The 24,439-nt window shown below is 39.5% G+C and overlaps 1 protein-coding gene across 1 annotated transcript in view; it reads right to left on the reverse strand.

The window, feature by feature from the left end:
• The window catches only part of LOC134213088 (collagen alpha-1(IV) chain), a 209,423-nt gene extending 194,649 nt beyond the window's left edge, over nt 1–14,774 (reverse strand). The window contains exon 1 of the mRNA XM_062691669.1: nt 14,177–14,774. Coding sequence (XP_062547653.1) covers nt 14,177–14,320 — 144 coding nt within the window. The 5' untranslated portion in view covers nt 14,321–14,774. The remainder of the gene's footprint in view (nt 1–14,176) is intronic.
• Between the last annotated feature and the right edge of the window lie 9,665 nt (nt 14,775–24,439).

Below are 24,439 nucleotides of genomic sequence, written 5' to 3' on the forward strand. Positions count from 1 at the left end.
CATTGTACCATGCGGGTCATACGTTTTCCTCGCTGTAGCTGATTGTTTCAAATGACCGCTTTCTAAGATCTCGTTACTTCGCTTTCTTTTCAGGTTGTCAACGTACGGTATACATACGCCATTGTCCGTACAGCTTCCATTTGGAAAATCTTCGAAGTTCAACAAAGACTCTGGAATCTTGATTCCTTGATGAACATAGCATGAACGCAATTCTTCTGTGGTGTTGTGTAATCCAGGTTGTTTGCCATTGACCTCTGGACTTCAAGAACTTAGGCCCAATGAACCATTCGCTATTTGGCTTCAATCACCTCTGGTCCTGATCCCCATTTGGTTGCGGCATCAGCGGATTCATTCCTCGGACCCAACGCCAATCTTCAATGTTAGTAGCTGTTAATAACTCACCACTGTAAGCAACATACCTTATATCGACGATGATCCGCCCGGATCCATGCTAAGACAGTTGACGAATCACCCAAAGATTCTTTTTACGATCACGGTATGGCTATCCAGAACAAAGCGCATCAGACGTGTACCCAAACAGCGGCCCGCAATTCCATACGTGGGATTGATATATTTTAGTGGGGCAACTTTGCCTTGCGCAACTAATGAACAGACGCAGTACCATCAGCGCCAATCACACGGAAAATGCAACAGCAGATAAGCTTCGTCGCTGGCATCCACGAAAATATGCAGCTCAAGATTATCGTACGCAGTATTTGGAAATAACATCGGTATTGTCAACTTTCTTACGATTGAAAAGAGCTGTCCACATATGCCAGTTTTCACATAATCGTCGCACACCGTCATCCCATTGCAATCCCGAAACGCTCTTGCAGCAGAATTTTACCGTGAATCGAAAACACACTCAGTATTCCCAGCGGATCAAAAAGCCATTAGACACTTCAGCATTTTACGCTTAGTTGGCGTTCTCCACCTCCAGCATAGCTTGATGTCATCCTTCATCGTTACGGGAAACTCAAGGCATCAGCTTTTGTGACCAAAGCATACCAAGTAAACGTCTGAATTTATCGTTCTTGTCCACTATGAGCAGTTTCTCACCATCATGTACCTCTGCCTCTCCTAATTGGTCCAACACGGATTTGCTGTTTGACAGCCAGTTAATTGAAAACCGCCTTCCTCATGAATCATTCTCACTATCTGACACTCGAGCAGCTTCTTCTTCGGATTCGAGCTATCCAAAAATCATCAACGTAATGATTTTTATAATGCCAATAGCCGCACGGGGTAACGATCTGCAAACTCCAGCATTTTGTTTTTGACATATTGTGCTATTGCTGGTGCAGGAGATCCAAAATAATCACATCCATCAAATATACTTCTGGCGGGCTGGAGGATCTGCTCGCCAGAGAAAACAGTGGAAGGTATTGTCCCGCAACAAGATTTGGGAACATTTCTTTAGATCAGCCACCACCGCAATTGAAAACTGACGAAATCGAGCAAACACCGCCGGTAGCTCTGTTAACTGATCGGGTCCTTTGGAGGAACGAGTTGAGCGAAACACCGTCGACAGTAGCCGCCGCGTCCCAGATAATGCGGTTTTGCAGGCTTACGGGTTAACCATCACCCCCAATGGTAAAAACCAGACTTTTCTCGGATCCATGTTATCCAGTTCCTTTACTTGCACGATGCGCATAACCTTTAGATTGGTACTGCATTATTTGCTGATGCAGGTTCTCTTTGCTGCTGATTTTTAGACATTCTTCTTTCCAGACATTCGAGTCGACGTAAAGCCATCCCATACGTTTCTGGAAACTCCGATCGTACTTCCATAAAAGACCTATCAAACTTCTTCCAAGCGCTTAGTCGTTGTGTTCAAAATCTTCTGGCCTTGTCTCCTCATGTGAATCTATGTCATCGGAGGGTTGATCCTATTTCTTCCATAGCAAAATAATTTTCACTGTTTCATGTAGCGTTTTATTTCCTCACATTCACATGAATGATAATTCAACGATTGTTGCAGTTTCGATCACCTTTACCTCCGAAACACACCATCCCAATCTCGTACGTACTGCCACAGGTTCTCCAAATTTTCCTCTTTCGTTTTCAATGGGAGACAGATGTAGATTGTTAACCCCACTAGCAAACGAGGCATGGCCCTTTCGTAGCTTTTAACTGGAATTCCATGGAGATGTTGAAACGTTCGATAAGTTCCTCAAAGCGAAGATCCTGTTGAGGGAGAGCAAGCTCCTCACCGTCTGAACGTCATTCACTTGAAACTTTTTCCGTTAATTCCAGATATGACTAGCTGTACGATTCTCGAAACTGACTCTACCTTGACATATTACCTGTCCACTTGAGACACAACGGTTCGTTGGTTCCTATTGCCCCAAGTTGTTCAGCAAGGCTGTCTTCTATCAACGTCAGCGATGACCCATCATCAAGAAACGCGTATGTATCAATAGTCTCGCGAGGACCGTACAAGGTGACCGGAATGATGCGGAATAATACTTGTTGTTTGACTTGCAAGTGGGTGTGATTCTCGGGAACCGGGGACTCAAAGTTGGCATATTAGCGTGAAGCAGCCGATGGTGAGATATTCACATTCGTTGATACCACACTGATGCATTCCTACAGCTCCTTCTTCCATGTGCATTCAAGCAGCTTCGAAGAGTCCATTGGCTTGAACAGCTTTCCAACGTTCATCTACGGATAGAGATACAAACAATTCGCAATCGCTGACTCGATGAGCAGATTCTTACAAATATAACAAACTCGTTGCTGATCCTGCCCTTGCATTTCCTCACTAGTATGAGCGAATAGATCCTCTTGACGATTTAGATTTTCATTCTCAGAAACACTACTTTTCGCTGCCCCAGATACAATGTAACTTACTCGCAGACACCACTACACTAGACATGAACTCACCGAACGCTCTCAAATTAACTAGGATACTGCTGCATATATCCAGCCCACTCAAGCTTCATGAGCAGGAAGTTTGTCAACAAGTTCCATTAAAAGGGTTGGGTTTGACATGTGTACTTTTGTCTTGCTGCCTCGAGATGGTCACACAGGCTTTGTACCGCCAAACCAAAGTCGATTAGGCTGTCCAATCGCTCAGATTTCGGAGCAGGTACGCACGAACTTTGTCTAGAAGAACGTGAACTAATATTCTGGTCGACCGTAGAGTAGTTGGAGAGTTTGGAGCACTTGAGGGACAGACTCTGGGAGTAGTAAACGACTCTTTACAGACTCATATGCATTGCCTTTTAAGGCAGCGAATTGGGACAAATTTTCCAATTGCTGAATCCAAAGCAGCGTAGAATTGTATAGCTGCTATGAATATAGGCCAATCAGCAGGGTCACCATTAAACGGTGGTAAACGCGGCAGAACTTGTCTGGCAGCCAACTGCGAGGAGCTGAGAACAAAATTATCGATTGTAGGCTGATCTTGGGTGATCATCCCAACTGTTGGGTCAGAAGGGAGTTCCTGAAACCCACATTCGAATTGTGAACCATGTCTTGGAACGTCTGATTATAACTCTGAGATGTATTGGCTTGGGTAGGATTAGAGTGTGGCTTACCTGGTTGTGTGGGGAAGGAACTCTTGCTACTTACTGCACCACCTATCCGTAAAGATGGTAGATGACTGGTATGACGCCTTCCGGACTTTGTTGAGCAACTTGTTTACCAGATGACATGGGGTAAGAAGTAGCTGCTGCGTTTCTCAGTACCGAATCCGTTCGATGGAGGTGAGGGTTTTCTGGTGATGGTTTCAAAATCTTTACGCTTTTCCCATAGTCCAAATCGATTGACAGGTCGCTCCAACTCTGTCGGATTTGTGTTTGAAACCGCGCTAGTAATTTGTGCGCTGGTCCCAGTTTATATCCGCCGATGAGTTTGAACTTTACTTCTTTCAATGATAGCGACGTAGACGGCGATGCTGCATTTCGGACACTAGCTACAGGTTGCAAAACCTGGAGCTGCTACTTGGTCTTGACCTTCGGCGCCTCTGCAGATTCGCTGGATTTAGCCACTGCTTTACATGATCATGCTCGTTCGTCTGCTCACTCTGCCTGGTTATGTGATTATCTTCTCCTCATCGTCGATTAGTTTTGATTGCAACAGCTCATATTTCTCTTGAAGAAATTGTTTTCTGCTTCTAATTCACGCTTCTCAATGGCTCTTCGTTCTTCCAGCTGTTTGAGCTTCAAATCAATCCTTGCTGCTCGAACACTAGCTGTAGAGAGGGAGCCGCTGGCGGCGGATTGGAATTTTGACAATTATTAGCCCACTGTCGCTCGGAAATTGATGGCGTCACTGATGCACACCTCATGTGCCACCAGCTGTTGCATTGTCGCATTGCACTAGATCATCGAAAGAATCCGGCCGGTCGCATGCAATGCAGTTTTGCCTCAGCGCTGGATTCAGCAGAAGTACGCTTTGCTCCTTCACGTTTTCTTGCTTGCATGATAAATCTTTAAGTTTTGTTCCGGAGATAAAACAAAACGCACTGATTCTTGTTAGCAAATCGCCAAATATACGTTGCGATACAGCTTAAAGCTAAATTTATTCTATGTTAAAAGTTGAACAAATATTATAAGAGTTAACTTACATTTATGTCGAAATCAAATGTTTGAACTAAAACTAATAATTGATTTTACTGGTGTAGAGAACAAACTTTTTCCATCCGGTGATGCACGTTCTATTGAAAAATGGCTGCAGGTAGATTTTTCAAACTCAAACCACTTCCGCTTAGCATACGTACGATGATCTGACAGCTTTGTTGTATTGGGCGTTCATCGGCAAGCTGATCTATGCTGTCAGTTGCCGACAATCGCTGTATCTTGTACATATTCATTCATGGGATGATGCTATGGCAGTTTCATTGCAAAGAAGAAAATAGTGGTTGTGAACTAGTTGCAAAAGATAATTTTTCAGCACGAGTATGATAAATTTGTACCGAAATGGTACAATATTATTTACTTCACATGATCAATCTTGCCAAAAATCATGTTGCTGCAGAGAGACAAATAGATTCCACGTTATCGTGCCACATTAGGTGCCTGACAGACCATAGAGCGATAAATAAACCTTTTGGAGAATTTGATGCCATGCTCATCAAATTATTTTATTTATTACGTGACACAGAGAATACACTGTTGAACACCTACCAAGCCAATTAGCAAAATGTGGCCATGTAATCATTGTTCTAATGCTGGTTTTCCAATATAGCACCCACATGAGTGCTATTTGGAAAGCCAGCATTTGCTATAATGGATAATAGGATTTTGCAACCCATTTGAGTTGCATAATGTTCATTAAAGTCATACATGTCATTGGTATGGAAAAGTAGACCGTTTCATCACTCAAATGCTAACTGTAAACCAGGTATTATGATCAGAAATTGCAAAATATTTTTTATGAAGTTAAATTGTAAACAAATAATCAATCAAAAGCCTGAATGCGTCCATTTTTGAAAGAATTAAAACCAAACATAGAGAACTATTCAAATTACACATGTCGGGACTGATTTGCGATTTGGGCGTAACTTATTTTGTAAACAAACATTGTTTTATCGATTCCGTAGAATGCAAGTATTTTACTCCAAAACTTATTCCCTTATCTGATAGAGGAAAGCCTATTCTGTTGGATACATACGTGGGTTTTCTCAGAAAATGCTTGGTTTAGCAGGAATTTGCCTTCCAATGTTTGTCTACAAAATAAGTTACGCCCAAATCGCAAATCAGTCCCGATGTTCCAAGATCTGAAAAAAATCGTATCTTCGAAATATTGAGAATGTAGCTAAAACTATTTTGAGAGCCTATTCTGACTACAAGCTTTATCAGGATAAAGCTATAAGGAGGCTCTTGATGTCAAAGTTGTCGTAACATCTCGTAATCCACAAACTATAAGCTTCACCTTTAGAAAACCAAGAATGTTCAAACGTATGTACGAAGTAATTTTGACAAACTACATCCTATTTACATTAATATTAGGGCGTACCTTATCATTATCGGATAATAGTAAAAGAGTAAAAATTGATTACCTGATAACTTTCCTCAAAACCACAAACGCTCATTAATAATGAAATTTATTTGTTTAACGATAATTTTAACTACGGACAAAATTAGCTCAAATCCTATTCACGGTTGCACATGAAATGCTTGTGGTAGATAGAAGTGGGTTACGCCGAAACCAACTGGAAGACTTGATACTTTGAATTTCCCTGATTAAAGCAGAATTCGCCATCTCCTAACTCACAAACCAATTGAGCAGCTTACTGATATATGTAATTAGTCCTACAAAGGGTTTCAAAATTCCATCAACCGAGCTAGCGATTTTTGGATTTCAAGTTCTTAATTATATCCACGGAAATCAAATAGAACATGAGTTATGAGTATTAATCGAATGATAAACGCAATTGAAAAACGCTCATTTTTATGAACATTGAAGTTACTCCTCTCTTTATGGAATATTTCTGTTCCAAAAAGCGTGACTTTAGACTATTTTAATCTGTATTTGTTGATGCCAATCTAAGGCTACGAAGTCACATACATTTTTAATGTTCATATAAAACAAACCTGACAGCAGAATAGAACTGCTATCGACTACGCGGCTTTTTCTACTCAGATTCTCTTTGAACGTGCTCGAAAAGTAAGTTAGTTCTTATACCTAATAGTCTGGCTAAATTTTTAGTATCAATTTAATACAAAACAATGGGCAGAAACTTAATGAAAACATGAAACAGGATTCGCGTCCATACAACTTGTTGTGAGTAAACAAATTAAGACCAAGTGTCCAAAACTAAGGAATTTTTAAATGCATATTTAAAAAAATTAGTTCTTTCTTCTTTAAAAGTTTTTTGTAAAAAATAATCTAAATTTTTTTTATTTTCTTACTTTGTATACGAAAGGCAAAAATATATTGGCTAAAACTTGAGCAGAGTCCCAATTTTTAAAACAATCGGAGGATTCCCGTCGAACACAATTTGTTGGCGCAAATCGGTTGATGAAAACGATTGAAAAGTTGGCCTGACTTTCCAAGCCTTTTTGCTTAAAATGTATTTTGACTTTGACATAGTTTCTGATCCCGTCTGCCAGTTCTCAATAGAAAGAAAGGACGGGATCCCTGTCGAACGCTACTTTTGCGAAACAATCGGTAAAGGATAAGTGCCAAAAAAGTGAGTAGATTTTTCACTGTCTCCGTCAAAGATAAAGTATTTTGACCATAACTCTGAGCCCATAGTCCGATATTGCCATTTTCAAAGGAAACAATGGGACAGGATTCTGCGTCGAATGCAACATTGTTGCGAGTAAATCGGTTAAGGGTAAGTTCCTGAAAATGGGTGACTTTTGCACTCGTTGTCTAAAAAAGTATTTTGACCATAACTTCTGAGCCCATAGTCCAACTGGCCAATTTTCAATAGGAAACAATGGGACAGGATTCTGCGTCGAATGCATTTCGTTGCGATCAAATCGGTCAAGGGTAAGTGCCTGAAAATGGGCTAGACTTTTCCACTCGTTGTTGTCTAAAAAAAATATTTTGACCATAACTTCTGAGCCCATAATCCGATCCGGCCAATTTTCAATAGGAAACAATGAGATAGGATTCTGCGTCGAATGCAACTTTTGCGAGCAAATCGTTAAGGGTAAGTACCTGAAAAGTGGGCTAGATTTTGCGCACATACACACACATACACACACACACACACACGCACACACATACACACACACATACACACACACAGACATCACCTCGATTCGTCGAGCTGAGTCGATCGGTATATAACACTATGGGTCTCCGAGCCTTCTATAAAAGTTTGTTTTGAGCGAACATAGCTTTACGTATACTTTGTATACGAGAAAGGCAAAACGTTTTATGCTTTGGCTAGATATCTTGCGCTTCTTAGTTTCATAGGGCGTAACTGTATAGACCAATTCTCTTCGTCGATGTTTTTTTATTGTACTGAATTGCGCAAGTTTGTCGATGATTTGATGGTTTGGTGTAATAAAGGATGATTGTATCTTTTATCAGAAACAATAATCACGGTTGTAGCTTTTGGAACAATTGAGTTATTAGCAAAATATAAAATCGATTAAAAGTAATCAATCAATACAGTTACGTACCTATGAAACTAAGCGCGAGATATGACTGTTTTAGGGAAAATTTGGATACTTTACTTATCTAAAAGAAGTACAAAGATTTATGTAAAAAATCTCTTGAAATTTCATACAATTTATTAAAATTCAAATGTATTTAATGTATGTAAGTGAATCCAATCTTCTGGATTCAAACGAATAGAAACAGATGAAACATAGACAATACATTAATATAAGCTTATAATAAATTTGGATTTCGGAAATATCTGCAAAACTGTTACCACCTAGCACAAAGTCACATAATAGGTATATGCGCATATCTCCATTTGAATGTAAGCAAAGTATAGGTAATCGCTATACCAGGCCTGCCCAACCTTTTCAACCTACGGGCCAATTTTCATATTGACCACTTCCTGGCGGGCCAGAAATATTCGGAACATATTTTTTAAACATAAACCTAAGCAAAAAACTTTTTTTTTCAAAATTGCATTTAGTTTTATAGAATGAACCCTTTTTAGGGGAGACTAAATACGATATTATTACGTTTGAACAATCTTTTTTTGTGAGCTTATTTTCTTTTTCTTTTTACGTAACAGGACATGAAATTGTTGACTTCTTTCCAATACTTGAAGCATATAGATTTCACAATTCGATCGATTTTCGCAAGCAGATAATGACGATCAACAATTATTACGTTTTACTGCTTTCATTCTTTATGAGAGTTTTTCGCATGATATGTATACAGAAGAAGTATACTTCTGAAGAGAGAAAATATCTTATACAAGATATGCATCTTTCTGAAATTTAGATTTGAGCTTGTTGTTGCATTTGAGGTCAATTATCTCCATTTGAAACATTCCAGGTGCATTATGTACACCACTGTGTTCTCAAAAATTAGTGAATAGGCTTGAAAACTACTGTCGAAAGGCTTCGAGTTTACCAGCATATTCAGCAGATTTGCAGGAACTGTTTTCTACCGGATTAGAGAAATGTTTCAGTCTTCGACAATCAATTGTGCCAAATTGTTTGAATTTTGTTTCAATAGTCTGCATGTCGGATAATAAAAGTTGATCCCTGACTTGCAGCTTAATGTTCATGTCATTGAGATGTTTGGTGATATGTACTATGAAGGCCAAGTCACTCACACTTTCAGGATCATGCAGCATGAGCATTGGTTTTGCTTTATCTTGTAAAAGTAGTGTGATTTACGTCGCACTCAAGCAAGGTACCATGGGTTAGCCAACGAACTCACACAACAAATCTCCGTATTTCCGTCTACATAATTTGTGATTAGTAGAGGTTGAGTTTTCTCGCGTATGTAAGGTTGATTTTCTTGATAACGAGCGACGCTACATCACAAATATCAAGCATTTTTGTACATAGATCTTTTTTGTGAAAAATGCAATGTGCAGATAAATATCACAAATTTACATTTGTGGCTGATTTACAACTGATAAAAAAAAACAAATAAACAAATTACTTTGATTTTTTATTGTCACAAAGCCAGTATTCTTTACCGTCATTGCCAGATCTCCATCAGTTGTTAGGCCTTAATTGAATTTTTTTTTATATAGGTCTTAACAACTTCCCCCGAGTCGATACCGGTAGTCGTTTCCTTCATTGAATCAAACCTCTAATTCCATTTGATTTGAAGATGATCAACAATTCTTATAAAAACAGCTACATGGGCCAAGGCATTAAGTATTTCCATCGATTGCGAGCAGGTAGAATCAGGCGCATGTGGCTTTTTCACGTAACGTAGATATCAAATCTTCTGTGAGAACTTTTACTTTTCACCGCACTTTACGAGAAACTATTATTACTGAAGGAGACATTTTCTATAGAGCACGCGATATCACCAACACCCAATATGCATTCACTAACAAGTTCCCTGTCATGCAAAGGTTTCATCCGTATTATTGCCAGAATCTCATTAACAGCAAATTTGGCCCGTGCTGCATAATTCGACTCCGTGCTAGCCCAGATTTTTTTAAATAAGTAATAATCTCCAATATTTTTCTCCTAAATCGCCGACCGACTCAGTAGTTCTGAGTCTATATATACCGATAGACAGAAATTCGTTTTATGTATAGATGAAAAAGAGCTTTGCAAACATATCTATTTTGCTCAGCTTTTTACTCCTGGTCATAGTTTTAGGGTCACTCTCTAAAAAAAAATGTATACTCAGTACTCAGTAGTCTGTTATATCACTTTAATGAAGTTTAAAAAAAACATGATGTTCGATACGTAATATTCGATTGAAAATAAATGGGTGAAAGTTTCTAATTATGATTTGAAAGATTCTCCATAAAATGTATGCTATAACTTAAATTTTATTTGCAGCTTCAAATTTATCCCTTTAAGATAAAATATGGGCCCCATTATTCATTATATGGTGCAACTTTCTCTGACGTTTCAGCCCATGTAAGGTTCGAATAGCATTCACATATGTTTAAAACATAGTAATGTCTACTCATAATAGTTCTTAAATACTTTTTAATATTTCAAATTAGTTCAAATTGTTTAAAAAAATATTTTTCTCAATCTCTCAATATCTCTTTTAAAATGCCACAACAACAATGATCCCTTTTGTACAATACAATCACTTAAATTAACAATCAAAATTATAATCTGAAAGAATTCGATATAACAGAAAAACGCCAATGTCTGTTTTTCTTATTTGCGATGAAGAATATTTAACAAATTGATAATGCTTCAAACCATTTGGACATTTTTTGTTATTTTTAGGATACAATGCTTTAATATTTTTTATTAGTTCCAGTGATTAAAGAAAAGATGTGATTATTAGTGGTTTGTGCAACTAGCTGCAAAAAGATTATTTTTTCAGCACGTGTTGTCCGTTACTACGAGAGCTGAACAAATCGAGTTTTGCAACGAGTTGCACACGCTATTTTTTGCAATGTAGAAAAATGGGCTTTCATGTGATTAATTTGTACCAAAAGGGTACAATCTAATTCACTCCACATGATCAATCGTGCCAATAAATCATGTTACTGCAAAGAACAACTAAATTTCATGTTATCGTGTTACATTGCATAGCGCGGCATACCATGGAGCGATAGATGAACCTGACTTTGGAGAATTTCGATGTCATGTCCATCAAACTATTCAATTTACTACGCGATGCAAAGATTACCCAATTTGTACACTTACCCAAGTTAATTCAGCAATATGTTGTCATGTAATTACTGTTCTGATGTTGGTTTTTCATTATAGCATCCAAAATGAGTACTATAATGGATTTTACAATTCCTGATCATAATAACGTCTATTCTGTTATTGTGATAAACGGCCTACTTTTCAATAATAATGGAATGGATGAATAATATTGACTTAAATGGTGCTATAATAGTAGTTTGTGCAACTAGTTGTAGATGATTTTTTCAGCACGAGTTGTATCCAACGAGGCTTGCCGAGTTGATAAATACTAGAGTGCTGAAAAATCGAGTTTGCAACGAGTTGCACACGCTATTTTTGCAATGACGAAAATGGGCTTTAATATGATAAATCTATCAAAATTTACAATCGAATTTATCCATGATCATTCACAAATAGTTCCATCTTATCGTGCCAAATTGCATAGCTTGAAGGCTATGAAGCGAGGAGAATTGTTGGAAAATTGTGATGTTATGTCCACAAACCATTTCATTTATTACGAGACGCTTAGAGTACACTATTTAAACACTCACCCAAACTAATTCAGCTAAATGTAGTCACGTAACTATGTCCCAATGTAGGTTTTTCATTATAGATTAAATGAGTGCTATAATGAATATTATGCAACCCATTTGAGTTGCATAATGGTCATTAAAGCACCCATTCTGTTGGTATGGAGAAGAGGCGTTTTATCACTCAAATGACAACTGTAAACAGGTATTATGATCAGAAATCAAATCATTGCACCCATTTGAGCAATACGTAACTGAAACGAAGTACACTTTGAGATGTCTTATCCAGACGAAATGGTTGTACTTACTAATAACCAGATGCACCCTGAAATGAAACCACAACAACTGCAAAAGAGAGTAAAATATATAATCTTTCCCTTTTTGGATCAATTTGGCGTCCTTCGTGTTGACGGAAGAATTGAGCAGCACCTATTATTTCAGAAGATGTTAAGTTTCCTGTTATCATGCCTAGGAAGCATCAGAGTCACCCTACTTCTTGTTGAAGCGTTTCATTGCACCTTTCGACACGGAAATACCGAAACGGTGGTGAACGAGTTACGGCAGCAGTTCCATATATCTCAGTTGCGAACGGTTGCTAGGCATGTTGCTAGGAACTGTCAATGGTGCAAAATACAAAAGACGAAACCAGAGGTTCCTAGGATGGCACCACTCCCATTAGCACGTTTGTCATCTTTCACGAAACCGTTCACCTATGTGGGCCTCGATTATTTTGGACCTTTTTTGGTGAAAGTGGGCAGAAGTAACGTTAAGCGCTGGATCGCCCTTTTTACATGTCTTACCGTACGTGCGGTGCATGTAGAAGTCGCTCATGATTTATCCTCTGAATCGTGTATCAAGTGCGTACGACGATTTATATGTCGTCGTGGAGTACCGTCTGAAATATATTCAGACAATGGTACTAACTTCCAAGGAGCAGATAGATTACTAAGAGAACAACGGGATCGCATCAATGGTGATTTGGCGGCTAGTTTCACTGGTACAGCTACGAAGTGGTTATTCATTCCCCAGGTACCCCACATATGGGCGGTGCCTGGGAGAGAATGGTTCGTGCGGTAAAACGGCAATGCAATCTGCGTATACCGATCCAAAGTTGGATGATGAAGGACTCCAAACAATGGTGGTTGAAGCGGAGGATCGTGAACAGCAGACCTTTAACATATCTTCCCATTGACTCTGAAGAAAGTGAATCGCTTACTCCTAACCATTTTTATTGGGCAGTTCTACAGGGAGTCGACAACCAGGAATGGAACCGGATGATTTCTGGGGCTTTGAAAGGATCGTGGAATGAAATACAACGGAAACTGCAGGTGTTTTGGACACGTTGGTTGAGAGAGTATTTGCCAACTCTTACAAGACGAGAAAAATGGTTTGCAGACGTTAAGCCTATATCCGAGGGAGAGATTTGGTATTTATTTTGGATGGCTCAACTAGAGGTCACTGGGAGAGAGGACGAGTACTAGAAGTGATTGTGAGTGGAGATGGTCGAGCTAGGCAGGCACTAGTTCAAACTGCGAGGGGGTTACTGAGAAGGTCGGTATCAAAATTGGCAGTGTTGGATGTGGCTAGAGAGGGTAAAACTGGTGGCGATGACCAGTGTTACGGGGGGGACGATGTCGGCAACTGACAGCATAGATCAGCTTGCCGATGAACGCCCAATACAACAAAGCTGTCAGATCATCGTACGTATGCTAAGCGGAAGTGGTTTGAGTTTGAAAAATCTACCTGCAGCCATTTTTCAATAGAACGTGCATCGAGCCGGATGGAAAAAAGTTTGTTCTCTACACCAGTAAAATCAATTATTAGTTTTAGTTCAAACATTTGATTTCGACACTGATAAATGTAAGTTAACTCTTATAATATTTGTTCAACTTTTAACATAGAATAAATTTCAGCTTTAAGCTGTATCGCAACGTATATTTGGCGATTTGCTAACAAGAATCAGTGCGTTTTGTTTTATCTCCCGGAACAGCGATTTTAAGCATGTTAAAATTTTTCTGCCCCTGATTTCGTCTACAATCGATTTCATAACGGTTTTGATATGGTTTCTCCACGAGTCAAAACCATTAATTGCTTTATATTTGTTATATTTGACCTCTCTAAAGAAGTTTTCTCGACACATTTTATAAAGAGCGAGAAAGGCATCATCACCGCTAGGTGGATTAATCTGGGTTTTTTTTAAGTATTACTGTCCATAGACAAATCCCTAGTGCGATAGTGAACCCCATCAGGTGAGATAATTTAGAATAGATTACTGGACGCGTACTTCCAATTGAATGCGTTAAGGTATTTTTAAATACTTTAAAATCACATGTATACCGAGCTTGGATTAACGTTATGATTATAGGAATAAAGTCAATACACTGCTGAAATTCAAATATGCTGAATGCTCCGTATCAGCGTACTTACCACTGCATCCGAAGGATCAACTAACTGCAACACACCAAGCACTATCACTAGCACCCAGGATGAAACCGACTTTCGACCGGGTCGTACCGCACGCATAATCCGTTTCCCCAGGCCCATCGCTTTTGGGCCCGCGGGTTTTAACATTGTAGAAGATTAATATCACCCCGATACAAAATAAAATTCGAAACTGGTTTAATTTCGCTCGCTTTGTGCGGTATCAACTTTCGTGATCGTTGCTCATTCAACCATTTTCCGTTAATTAATTTCCCGATCTTTACACTACTTCGCGCCTCCGTCTCCCGCGCACACTTGACTGGGTCCTTTCTTACTCTCTAAAATATCACTTAATTTACGTGGAATAAATTGAATCAAGAGAAAAGCACCGCAACGATCAGGCGCTGGGAAAGCAAGCTTTGTACTCTGTACGGTCGGCAAAAATTTCGAAAGTCCTGACACGCGGCAGGGATGTTGTTCCTGTTCCGGGCTCGACTGCGACTACGACGTGTCGACGACGGAGGCGCTGTTCCAGATGCGAGCGAATAGCCGTCCGTCGGGAATCCGATGCACCATCGAATGTTCTGAACGTTCGAAGCGATACTAAATTGCCGCCAAGATGCGAGCTGATTTCATGCTGCCTTTCGGGTCTCCACTTGCGCGCGCGCTGGTCCTCGGTCCGTCGAGCGAGATCGCGATCGTTGCTGGGATAGGGATGTCAAATTGGTTCTTATATGCTTCTTTTCTGTATTGTGGTCCTGTTCTATGCCTCGTTTTTAGATGGTTTTATTTTTGTGTATGCTTTGGTGCCATTTGGTGTTATGGGCTGAAAAATAGTAGTTTGTGCAACTAGTTGCAAAAAGATGATTTTTTCAGCACGAGTAGTCCGTTACTAAAAAAAAACGAGTATTGCAACGAGTTGCAAGCGCTATTTTGTTTACGATGAGGAGAAATAGACTTTAATGTGTGTAATAAACTGTACCTAAATTGTATAGTTTAATTTATTCCACATGATCATTTTTGCCAATAAATTATCAGAAAAATATATAAAGCTCTTTTAGTGGAATGTATTCAACTGTCTAAGACGAATTAAGTACTCTCCATTAAATTCCACGTCGAGTCAAGTACGAGACACTGAAGACGACCACACAGTTGTGGTCCAAATACGTATCTGCAAAGATAACGAAAATTAACTAGTGGAATTAAATGGAGAGTACTTAATTCGTCTTAGACTGTTCAATAAATTATGTTGCTGCAGAGAAAATCAGATTACATGTTATCTTGCTACATTGCATAGCTCAGTGGTGCTCAGAACATTGGGTGTTTTTCCCTTGATTTGCTTCTCACACAATAAAAATGAACTGTACTCATACAAATTAGCACTTCGTCGAAAGCTTTTAAATGTATCTATCTGCTGAGGGTAATGAAACTCGGTACGAAACGATCAAAGCAAGACTATTATTAGACCATTAGAAAACAAAATGCTTCTGGGGATGAAAACTTACCCAAGCTGATTCAGCAAAATGTAGTCATGTAACTACTGTTCGGATGTTCATTTTCGTTCATTTCATTTATTTAGCTTACATCTTAACAGATAACACTGAATCAATAATTGATGCGACAATACTTCGTGGGCTTCGTGGTCGTACGCTCAGCGACGTCAAACGTCTACATGCATGTGCTGTGGAGTGTGGGTTCGATTCCCGTCCTGGTAAGGAGAAAACTTTTCGTAAAGCGATAAGTTCTCCACTGGTCCACTGTGTGTTGTGAAAATGTCCTGTCCGCTGTCTCATGCTAGATGTGTAAGTGTTCAGTCTGTGCGACCTCTGGTCCAAGACGGTGATTCTGTCTTTTTTCTTAATACACGGTTCGAGACCGCATCTCTCCATCCTCGAATGCGCCCAGGCTCTTGTACCTACGGATCGGAAGCGAACACCATCTTTGCAGGGATGCTGTCCGGCTTTCTTGCAACATGCCCCACCCATCGTACCCTTCCGGTGTGTGGCGGCGAGGATGAACCACGAGCTCGCCCAGCTCTATGTTCGAATGTTGGTTATTCATTATAGCACCCAAATGAGTGCTATAATGGATTTTTTGGGATAATGATCATTAAAGCACCCTTTTCGTTGGTTTGGGAAAGTAGGCAAGACAAACTGAAACCCAGGTATTATGATTACTGCGTCTTTTGTACTTCCAAGAATTGTTTTAAGTTGGAAGTTCCTGCTAAGGTACACCGGGGGCAAGTTGAAACGGTTTTTTTAAAGTTGAACTTTGAAGTGGTGTAAAAAATCATCCTTTCATCAATTTTGAATCCGTTTGCGGGCCAAGAATATATATAAAATAGCATCCTTACCAAACTTTTTTTTACAAATATTTTGTATAGGGGATCGGTTCGGCACTCACATAGCTCTTATTTCCATCCCATCAAAAACAAAGCCACGGCGTGTGTATGGTGGACCTTTATGACAAAAAAAATTAGCATCGCCAAAACTTTCACTACGTGAAAATATAGCTCTCAAGCTTTCATTTCGTGACTATTTGAAAAAAATCTACCGAGGGGTCTCGAACAACTTTTTTTTTTCTCCCTGAAACGGATCTTTGTAGTTGGAAGACCAACGATTATTATTTATCGCGTCCCATTTAAAATGAGATTCCTGGATTTTTTTATTCCAATAATCGTATATAAACTCAGGAGTACCGAAATTACTAAGTTATAGTCTAAATTAATAGTTTGTTGGAGCTCAAGCGTCAAAGTGCATGACAAAGCCGCCGAATTTATGTTATCCCCTGCAAACAGCTAAGAAAGGCTTGGATGGAGATTATGCTCTGCATCGTCATCTTATGCACATATACACCCAATTCTTTCCCAAATATATACCAAAATTGAAACTTTGGTGGTAAATTTGATGGTAAAAAAATGGTAACTTGGCTTAGAAACCTCGCAGTTAATAACTGTGGAAGTGCTGATTGAACACTCAACTGTGAGGCTGCAATGTCTTAGTGGGGAATGTAATGCCAAAACGAAGAAGGAGAAGTAATGTAGATACACATAATTCACTTTTTACACTTTTTTTTCTGTCGTATTTTTGATTGTGTAACTTCAATTTATCACTAAAAACTATCCAACTTGCTCATATAAATCCTTAATACCTCATTTAAATAGAAATCAGATTTCAATTGATATACGGTTAGCAGATGAGCGCAAAAATGAGTCATGCTAAGTGCACAATAAAGGCAAGAATAGAAATAAATATCTAGCTTTTAGTTTAAAATAAAATCTCTTCTGATTTCAACAAAAAGTGACATGTGTGGCGACCGGCCAAACTGACATACTCGCCAGCCGAAACCCCGTCAGCCGAAGCACCATCGGCCGAATTATCGTCGTCCAGAACGCTGGCCATTGCACATCCGTCAGTGTTGACTATATTCGAAAGACTGCCTCGAGTTATGTCTTGGCTGAGGCCAAGACCCTTGCTTTTTCTATACGTGTACGCATGCGTGAGAGAAAGTCTCCCTGTTCTCCAAAATATCTTATCGAGTCAGGAGAGTCTCTTGAATGCGTTACATTGTGTTACCATGTAGACTAACATTTCAAAAGGTGTTTCTACAATATTCACCTCTTCTCCACAATTCCCCTCGCCTCTACTCTTATGACGTTTTTTCAGTATAGTTTTATCATCTATTGCCGATTTCACCAATTTGGAAAATTCTCGTGCAAAATACGTTTCGCCTGTTTATTTATTTATTTTTTTTTTTATTATTATTATTATTATTATTATTTTTTTTTTTTTGCGTGCGCACATTTGCCGAATCTTTTTTTTTTTCAAATTCCATTAAATAATATTTTCTGAAAAATGGGTAAACTGCACAACTGGCAACCTTGGCCATCATTTAAAAGAAGAAAATTCGAGAAGTTAAAAAATGACCCTTTTTTGTATCAAAAAATGATTTCTCTTTCCTCTCGATATTGGTCCCTTTACAATGTTACGCGAGAAATTGTTATGACATTTGTTTCGTTGTTTCACTGCTGCTGTTCCGCTCGACTTCTTGATTTTTAATGATGACAGATGATTGATTCGATGATTACGAAAAGCTGCCGTCGTTGCTGTACTTGTTCCCAACTGTGTTATTTTGCCATTCGTTATTTTTTGCCGTTGCCGCGTTTTTGCTATTCGTTTTGTTCGATTACCATCAAGTTTATTCCGGTTATTCTCATTTTTCCTATTTTGGCGTTATGCCCGTTGGCGTGCACGTTATCAGCGGCTAGTTATTTCAACGGATTTGCTAAAGAAAGCCATACCGCATCAAGAAATCATCGTCATCGCCTCGCCTGGCGCCACTAAAGGCTGCCCGTGCTCAACTTCGACGAATAGGTGTATTCACACTCCTAAAATGCGGATAAAGCGAATTCGGGATCAATACTGAGAACGGGACATTCAAGGAGTGCATGAAACCGTAGGCGTTGCCAAACAAGTGGAGTTGATCAGTACCTAGAGGAGGATGTCGTTCGGTTCGAGTGAGCAGTGCTCGGAGTTGCAAAGAAAAAATCCTCATCGGAATATTATGTTGGAACATGGATCAGCAAGTCGTGTCGCGGTCAATCTTACAGGTTGGCAATCTTACGGAAAGATGGACGAACAGATTTACTAGGTATGATTAAATAAGTTAAAACAATGTTCCTTTCTAGAATATTTCTTGGATTTATATTTAATGTGTTTTGGTTGTTGTTATTGTCCGAAATTATTCATATACATGATATAGCACCATGTCTCTATATTTGCTGGGCATTCTCGTGTCACGTCCGGCTCTTGTCCTCGAAGCTAAATCCAGTTGGTGTTCCCCATGGTATTCCCTGACCTCGTTTTCCGTTCCTACATAAAAACATTATTATAACCTTTGGAAAAATAGAAATAAATGAAGGAGAACAATAAAATCATACCAGATTCTGCATTCGATGATAAATTCTTCTGAATGTTGTCATTTATTGGGTCTCCTGAAATCTGTTCGGCCATGTCTGATGAAATCGGTATCGATATACCCTCCACCAAACTTTCAGTAGCTTTTTTGGCATCCCCGACATTACGAGAATAGTGTACCCCTCTTTCACTGCGGACGACAATTTTTGCTCCGTCTCTGGCCAAAATTGTAAATTTTTCCGAACCGAAAGTGGGATCTGATTTGCATCGCTTCTGCTGGGTTAATACAACCTGTGGGATACTGGTTATGAAAGGGATGTAATTAATAATTAATAATTCCATACAACCTTGTCTCCTACAGCTAAATCAGAATCCTTAGCACCTCGTAGCATATCGGTGTACCTCTTGCTCTCTAGCTTTGCAAATGCATCTTTTTCCTTAATCTCTTCACGGTCAGTATCGTCACACCATTTGGATTCCCAGAGACATGGAAAAAATCCTCTCCATTTCCACCCTACTAGGAGTTCAAAGGGTGTCACTCCGAGACGTGACAGGGGCCGTATTTTATTGTGAGCGTGAACATAATTTTCAAGAGCGGTTCTCCAATTGGTATTGTCCAGTTTCGAAGCAGCAAAGACCTTTTTAATGCCCTGATTCTGGCGCTCAATGGCACCATTAGATTGAGGACTTAAAGGGATGGATTTCCGGATTCTAATTCCCCTATTCTCCCAGGTTTTCACGAATTTCTCGCTTTGGAAAGGGGGTCCGTTGTCACTCTGGATGACCAACGGATACCCCCACGTAACGAACACTTTACATAGCGCATCATTGGTAGATTCCGCGTTGATGCTTTTCATCTCGACCACGTGTAAGTATCTTGAATAAGTATCTACGATAACTAGAAACTCACCATGGCCGAATTCCTTATCAGTATAGAAGTCGATCTGAAGGACCTCCCATGGTCCTTGTGGAAGTTCTCTGTTCGTTAGTGGAATTGGCGGGTTCTTCTTGGACATTAAGAGACACGTCTCACAGGCTTTAATGAAAGATTCCACTTCTGTATTCATACCCGGCCACCAAAAGTGCTCGCGCATAATGCGTTTCGTAGATGATATTCCCATATGCCCTTGATGTGCAGATTGAATTGCCTTTCGACGTAAAACTTCAGGGAGAATTATTTTCTCAGATTTGAATACCATGGTACCTAAAACATGGAGCTGTTTTGCTTGAGATTCATATTTCCCGAGACCGGCTTCCCAATATCCGCTTTTTACGGCTTCTCGGACTCTAGATAACTCAGTGTCGTATTCTGAAAACTCTTCAATTTCATTCCATGAGATTTCTAGTGCTCCGGTGTCAAGGAAATATAACAAGTGTCTTTCGTCTGTATTGTCTTCGAAAGGTTCATCAGACAGATTTTGTTTCACCAACCGGGAGAGGGCATCAGCTAAGTTCAGATTTCCAGGGATCCTTTTGACATCAAAAGTGTATTGTTGCAGCCTTAATGCCCATGATTCCGCTCTCGTTACTGCTCGTCGTCCGATACGGTGTAGGCCGTTGAAAATGAATTCATTGGCCTCGGCGTCGGTCCTTATAGTAAAAGGTATGCTCATCAGATACATGGCAAATTTTTCAACACCCCAGACCATCGCCAACGCTTCTTTTTGCGTCTGAGGATACTTTTGTTCAGCGAGAGTGAGAGTTTTGGACGCACAAGCTATTACTCGCGGATTATGTTCGACGTCAAACTGAACTAATACGGCGCCCAACCCATAAGGGGATGCGTCTACGTAAAGCTCAGTCTCATCTAGCCGATTGTAGTATCCTAGTGTGGTGATGGTTTGCCACGCATCTCTCTTCAAGAACTCGAACTCATCTTCCAATTCAACATCCCAATAGAACCGATCGGATTTTGCTAGCTCTCGTAGTTTCCACGTTCTCTGAGCCCGATTGGGAATAAACTTTTCAATGAAATTGATAAGTCCCAAAAAACTTTTTACCTCGGCTAGTGTTTCCGGACTTCTGAAATTCTGGAGCGCCGTTATCTTTTCGTTTTCGAGTTTCCAGCCATCGGAAGAAACTTGGAAGCCTAAAAATGGCACCGACTGCTGACCAAATACACATTTCTCTCGGTTGATACAAACGTTATGGTTCTCCAAGCACGATATTACTTTCGCGAGGTTTCTGTCATGTTCGTCCTTCGTCTTGCCGAACACCATCATATCGTCAAGGTAATTTACTACCCTTCACAACCGGCTAGGACGACAGTTTGTAATGTTTCCTGAAAGATATCAGGAGCATTACAGAGCCCAAAGGGGAGTCTTTTGTACCGGAACAATCCATCGCCGGCAAAAAAATTCGTTAAATGACGAGATTGTTCATCCAACTCAATGTGGAAAAATGCGTTCTTTAAATCGATCGTGGAGAACCACTTTGCACCGTGGAGCTCCATCAGGATAGACTCGAAAGTGGGCATTTTGAATGGAGTCCTATGGATGCTTCGATTAGGACCTCTCAAGTCAATTACAAGGCGAATGTCCTCTTTGCCTTTAGGTACGACGAGTAGCGAAGAACAAAATGACCGATCCATATCAGAAGTCACTTCTTCTATGATACCAGTAGTTAGAAGCTCGTTTAGCTTTTGTTTTGTCAATTCCTTAAATGCCGGTGGAATATGCGTATACACATTTCGGGATGGGGGAACTGTTGCGTCATACTTCAAGGTAACTGGAGGTATATTGAATTTGGGAAATTCATTAGATGATACCAATGGTTCAATCTTATAGATGTTTGGGCTCCGTCGATTTGCCAACATTTGGTTTTGTCTGACTGGGACATTTAATCCTATGTCCAGGACGCTGTATCTGATAGCTGTGTTAAAGCCTAACAATGCCTGCACTTCCTCAACAACATAAAATTTTTCTATCATGACCGGTCGTTCTTTCGATACGAATAACTCAGCCGAGAACGTCGCCTCCACTTTTATTGGATCCTTTGAAGCGTAAGCTTTAAGAGGCGTATCAGTAGAGTAACGTAACGATAGGATTTTCGATGCAGCTTGTCGGTTTTCGAGTATTAGGTCAAATGACGTCTTCGTTAATGTGTTGACCTGTGCACCTATATTTCAATTACCATAAGAATTAATATTGATTCATAGTATAAACTTCTATCGCACCAACCTGAATCTATCATAAATCGTACTTCGGTTCCTGCTACTTTGGCAGTAATGAATGCATCATTCAAAGAACGGATTGAAAATTGTTCCTGGACCGCACCTATTGTATGGTAACTCGTTTCTATTTTCGGGACACATCTTCGATGGTTGAAGTTGAACCTGAAATTATTCATTTTTTTTTTCACCATTCCTTTTTTTTTTTTGCTTAGAAAACTATACTATTTGAATAATTGCAACCAAATGATCGACATTATTATCGTTGCAAATAATGAATGATTAGTTTATCGGCTTTATCGATCAGTTCTACTCATTCATTTCAATCACGGTCGTACTATCTGTTTCAATGTTGCAAATAATGTCAATATTAATAAGAAAAAGAAAATCTTTTCAGATTATTTGCGTCAACCTACGTTGCAATTTCAAATGCGGATCTTGTGGTCGCAATATTTATAATAAAAAAATACAACTATGTTTTCTTATTCTTTATTGATAATTAGAAACCGTAAAGCATTTGAATTACTCTAGATCTTGAACATCATCTTGTACCTTATCCGTTGGTTCTTGTTGTTCTTGCTTAGCTTCAATTGCAGCGATTTTTCTTGGAACGCCCCGCTCTTCTGAGTCAGATGGACGCTTCCAGGAACTTCCTTGTGCGTGCTGTCGCGAAGATGAACATACCCGGGCAATGTGACCCACGCGACCACAATTGTGACAAACTTTCTCACTGTTCGGGCAGCCAGATGAACGATGAAAGGAACTTCCACATCTCCAACAATCTATTCCCTTTTGATTACGCAGCATTCCTTGATTATAACCTCTTCCGCCTCTTCTGTTACCTCGGTTGCCTCGGAATGACCCTCGAGCTATGCCTCGGCCACGCCAATCCGTTTGTCGTTGGAATTGTAATTCGTTGAAATTTGTTGAAACTGCTGCTACGTTTGCAGATTCTAAACCACGGCGGGTTCGTTGAAATTCCTCTTCATTTTCCCTCTCAACTTCTCGGTCTCGTACCAGATCGATAAGATTTTTCATCGTTCCTTGGCTAACCCAATTCCTGTGGGCGAGAACCCGAACTCTGGCATCACTAGCTCCCTTGGTTATTACACGAACTACTGCCTCCATCTCTTCATCAACATTATAGTTGCACAGTTTAGCGGCGACTGCGACTCGCCGTACGAATTCAATACTATTTTTGAGAGTCGATTTGCTCAAGTTCATGAGTTTACCGCGTTGCGACAATATGTATGCCCTCGAACCAAAATAATCATCGAGTCGGGCAATTGCGTTGGAAAATGGTTCCAGTTTTTCATCTGGCATTCCTGAAGTGGATACAGTTGTGTTGTATATCTCGCGTAACTTCACGTCTGCTTTTACTTTGAATACTCCATATTTAGCCTGTTCATCTGCTGTGCTCACCACCTGGAGCGAAGCAAGCAAAGTTTATTTCCAGTATTCATACGATCTTTTGTCAATTTCTGTCTCCTCTTCCATTGGCACACATTCCGGAACGCTCAATGTTCCTAAAGTCCAACTGCTCATTGTTACTAGCAACAAGGATTCATTTCTGTATTCCGTATTACTTTCTCTCGTAGTGCTCGAACATACATAATGCACACCTTTACGCAAGCTTCGTTCCACCATCAGTCTCGATATTTCTTCCTGTAAAAAAAAAATTTTTTTTTTCAAATGGATTCAACTCTTTCATCAATTTTTTCTTAGACAACTTCCTGCAACAAAGAAAACGGTTCACGACTTTAGTTTTTTTTTTTTCATTTATTGTTTTTTCAACTTTCATGTAAAATTCTGTTGCTTAAGTTCATCGATCGAATTTAGGTTGATCTTGAAATAAAAAAAATCTATATTTTTCTCAGTCCATCTAGCTTGTAAATTCATTTCGTAGCACTTTTTTTTTCTGCTATTCCGATATAGACACAGTTATTGTTTTTTTTTTTTTGCCCACATTTATTTTTTTTAGGCTTTTTTTAGCTCATATATTAGCACATTTATTTTTTTCGCTATTCTCATATCGTAACATTTATTTTTTTTTCTGCCCACATTTATTTTTTTTAGGCTTTTTTCTTTGTCCAGTTCATTCAGCACATTTATTTTTTTTATTTGCTGTTTTCATATCTCAAACCATTTTCTTTTCTTGCCCACATTTATTTTTTTCAGGCTTTT

Source organism: Armigeres subalbatus, chromosome 2 (assembly GCF_024139115.2).
Source record: "Armigeres subalbatus isolate Guangzhou_Male chromosome 2, GZ_Asu_2, whole genome shotgun sequence".
In the NCBI taxonomy this organism is placed as follows: domain Eukaryota; kingdom Metazoa; phylum Arthropoda; class Insecta; order Diptera; family Culicidae; genus Armigeres; species Armigeres subalbatus.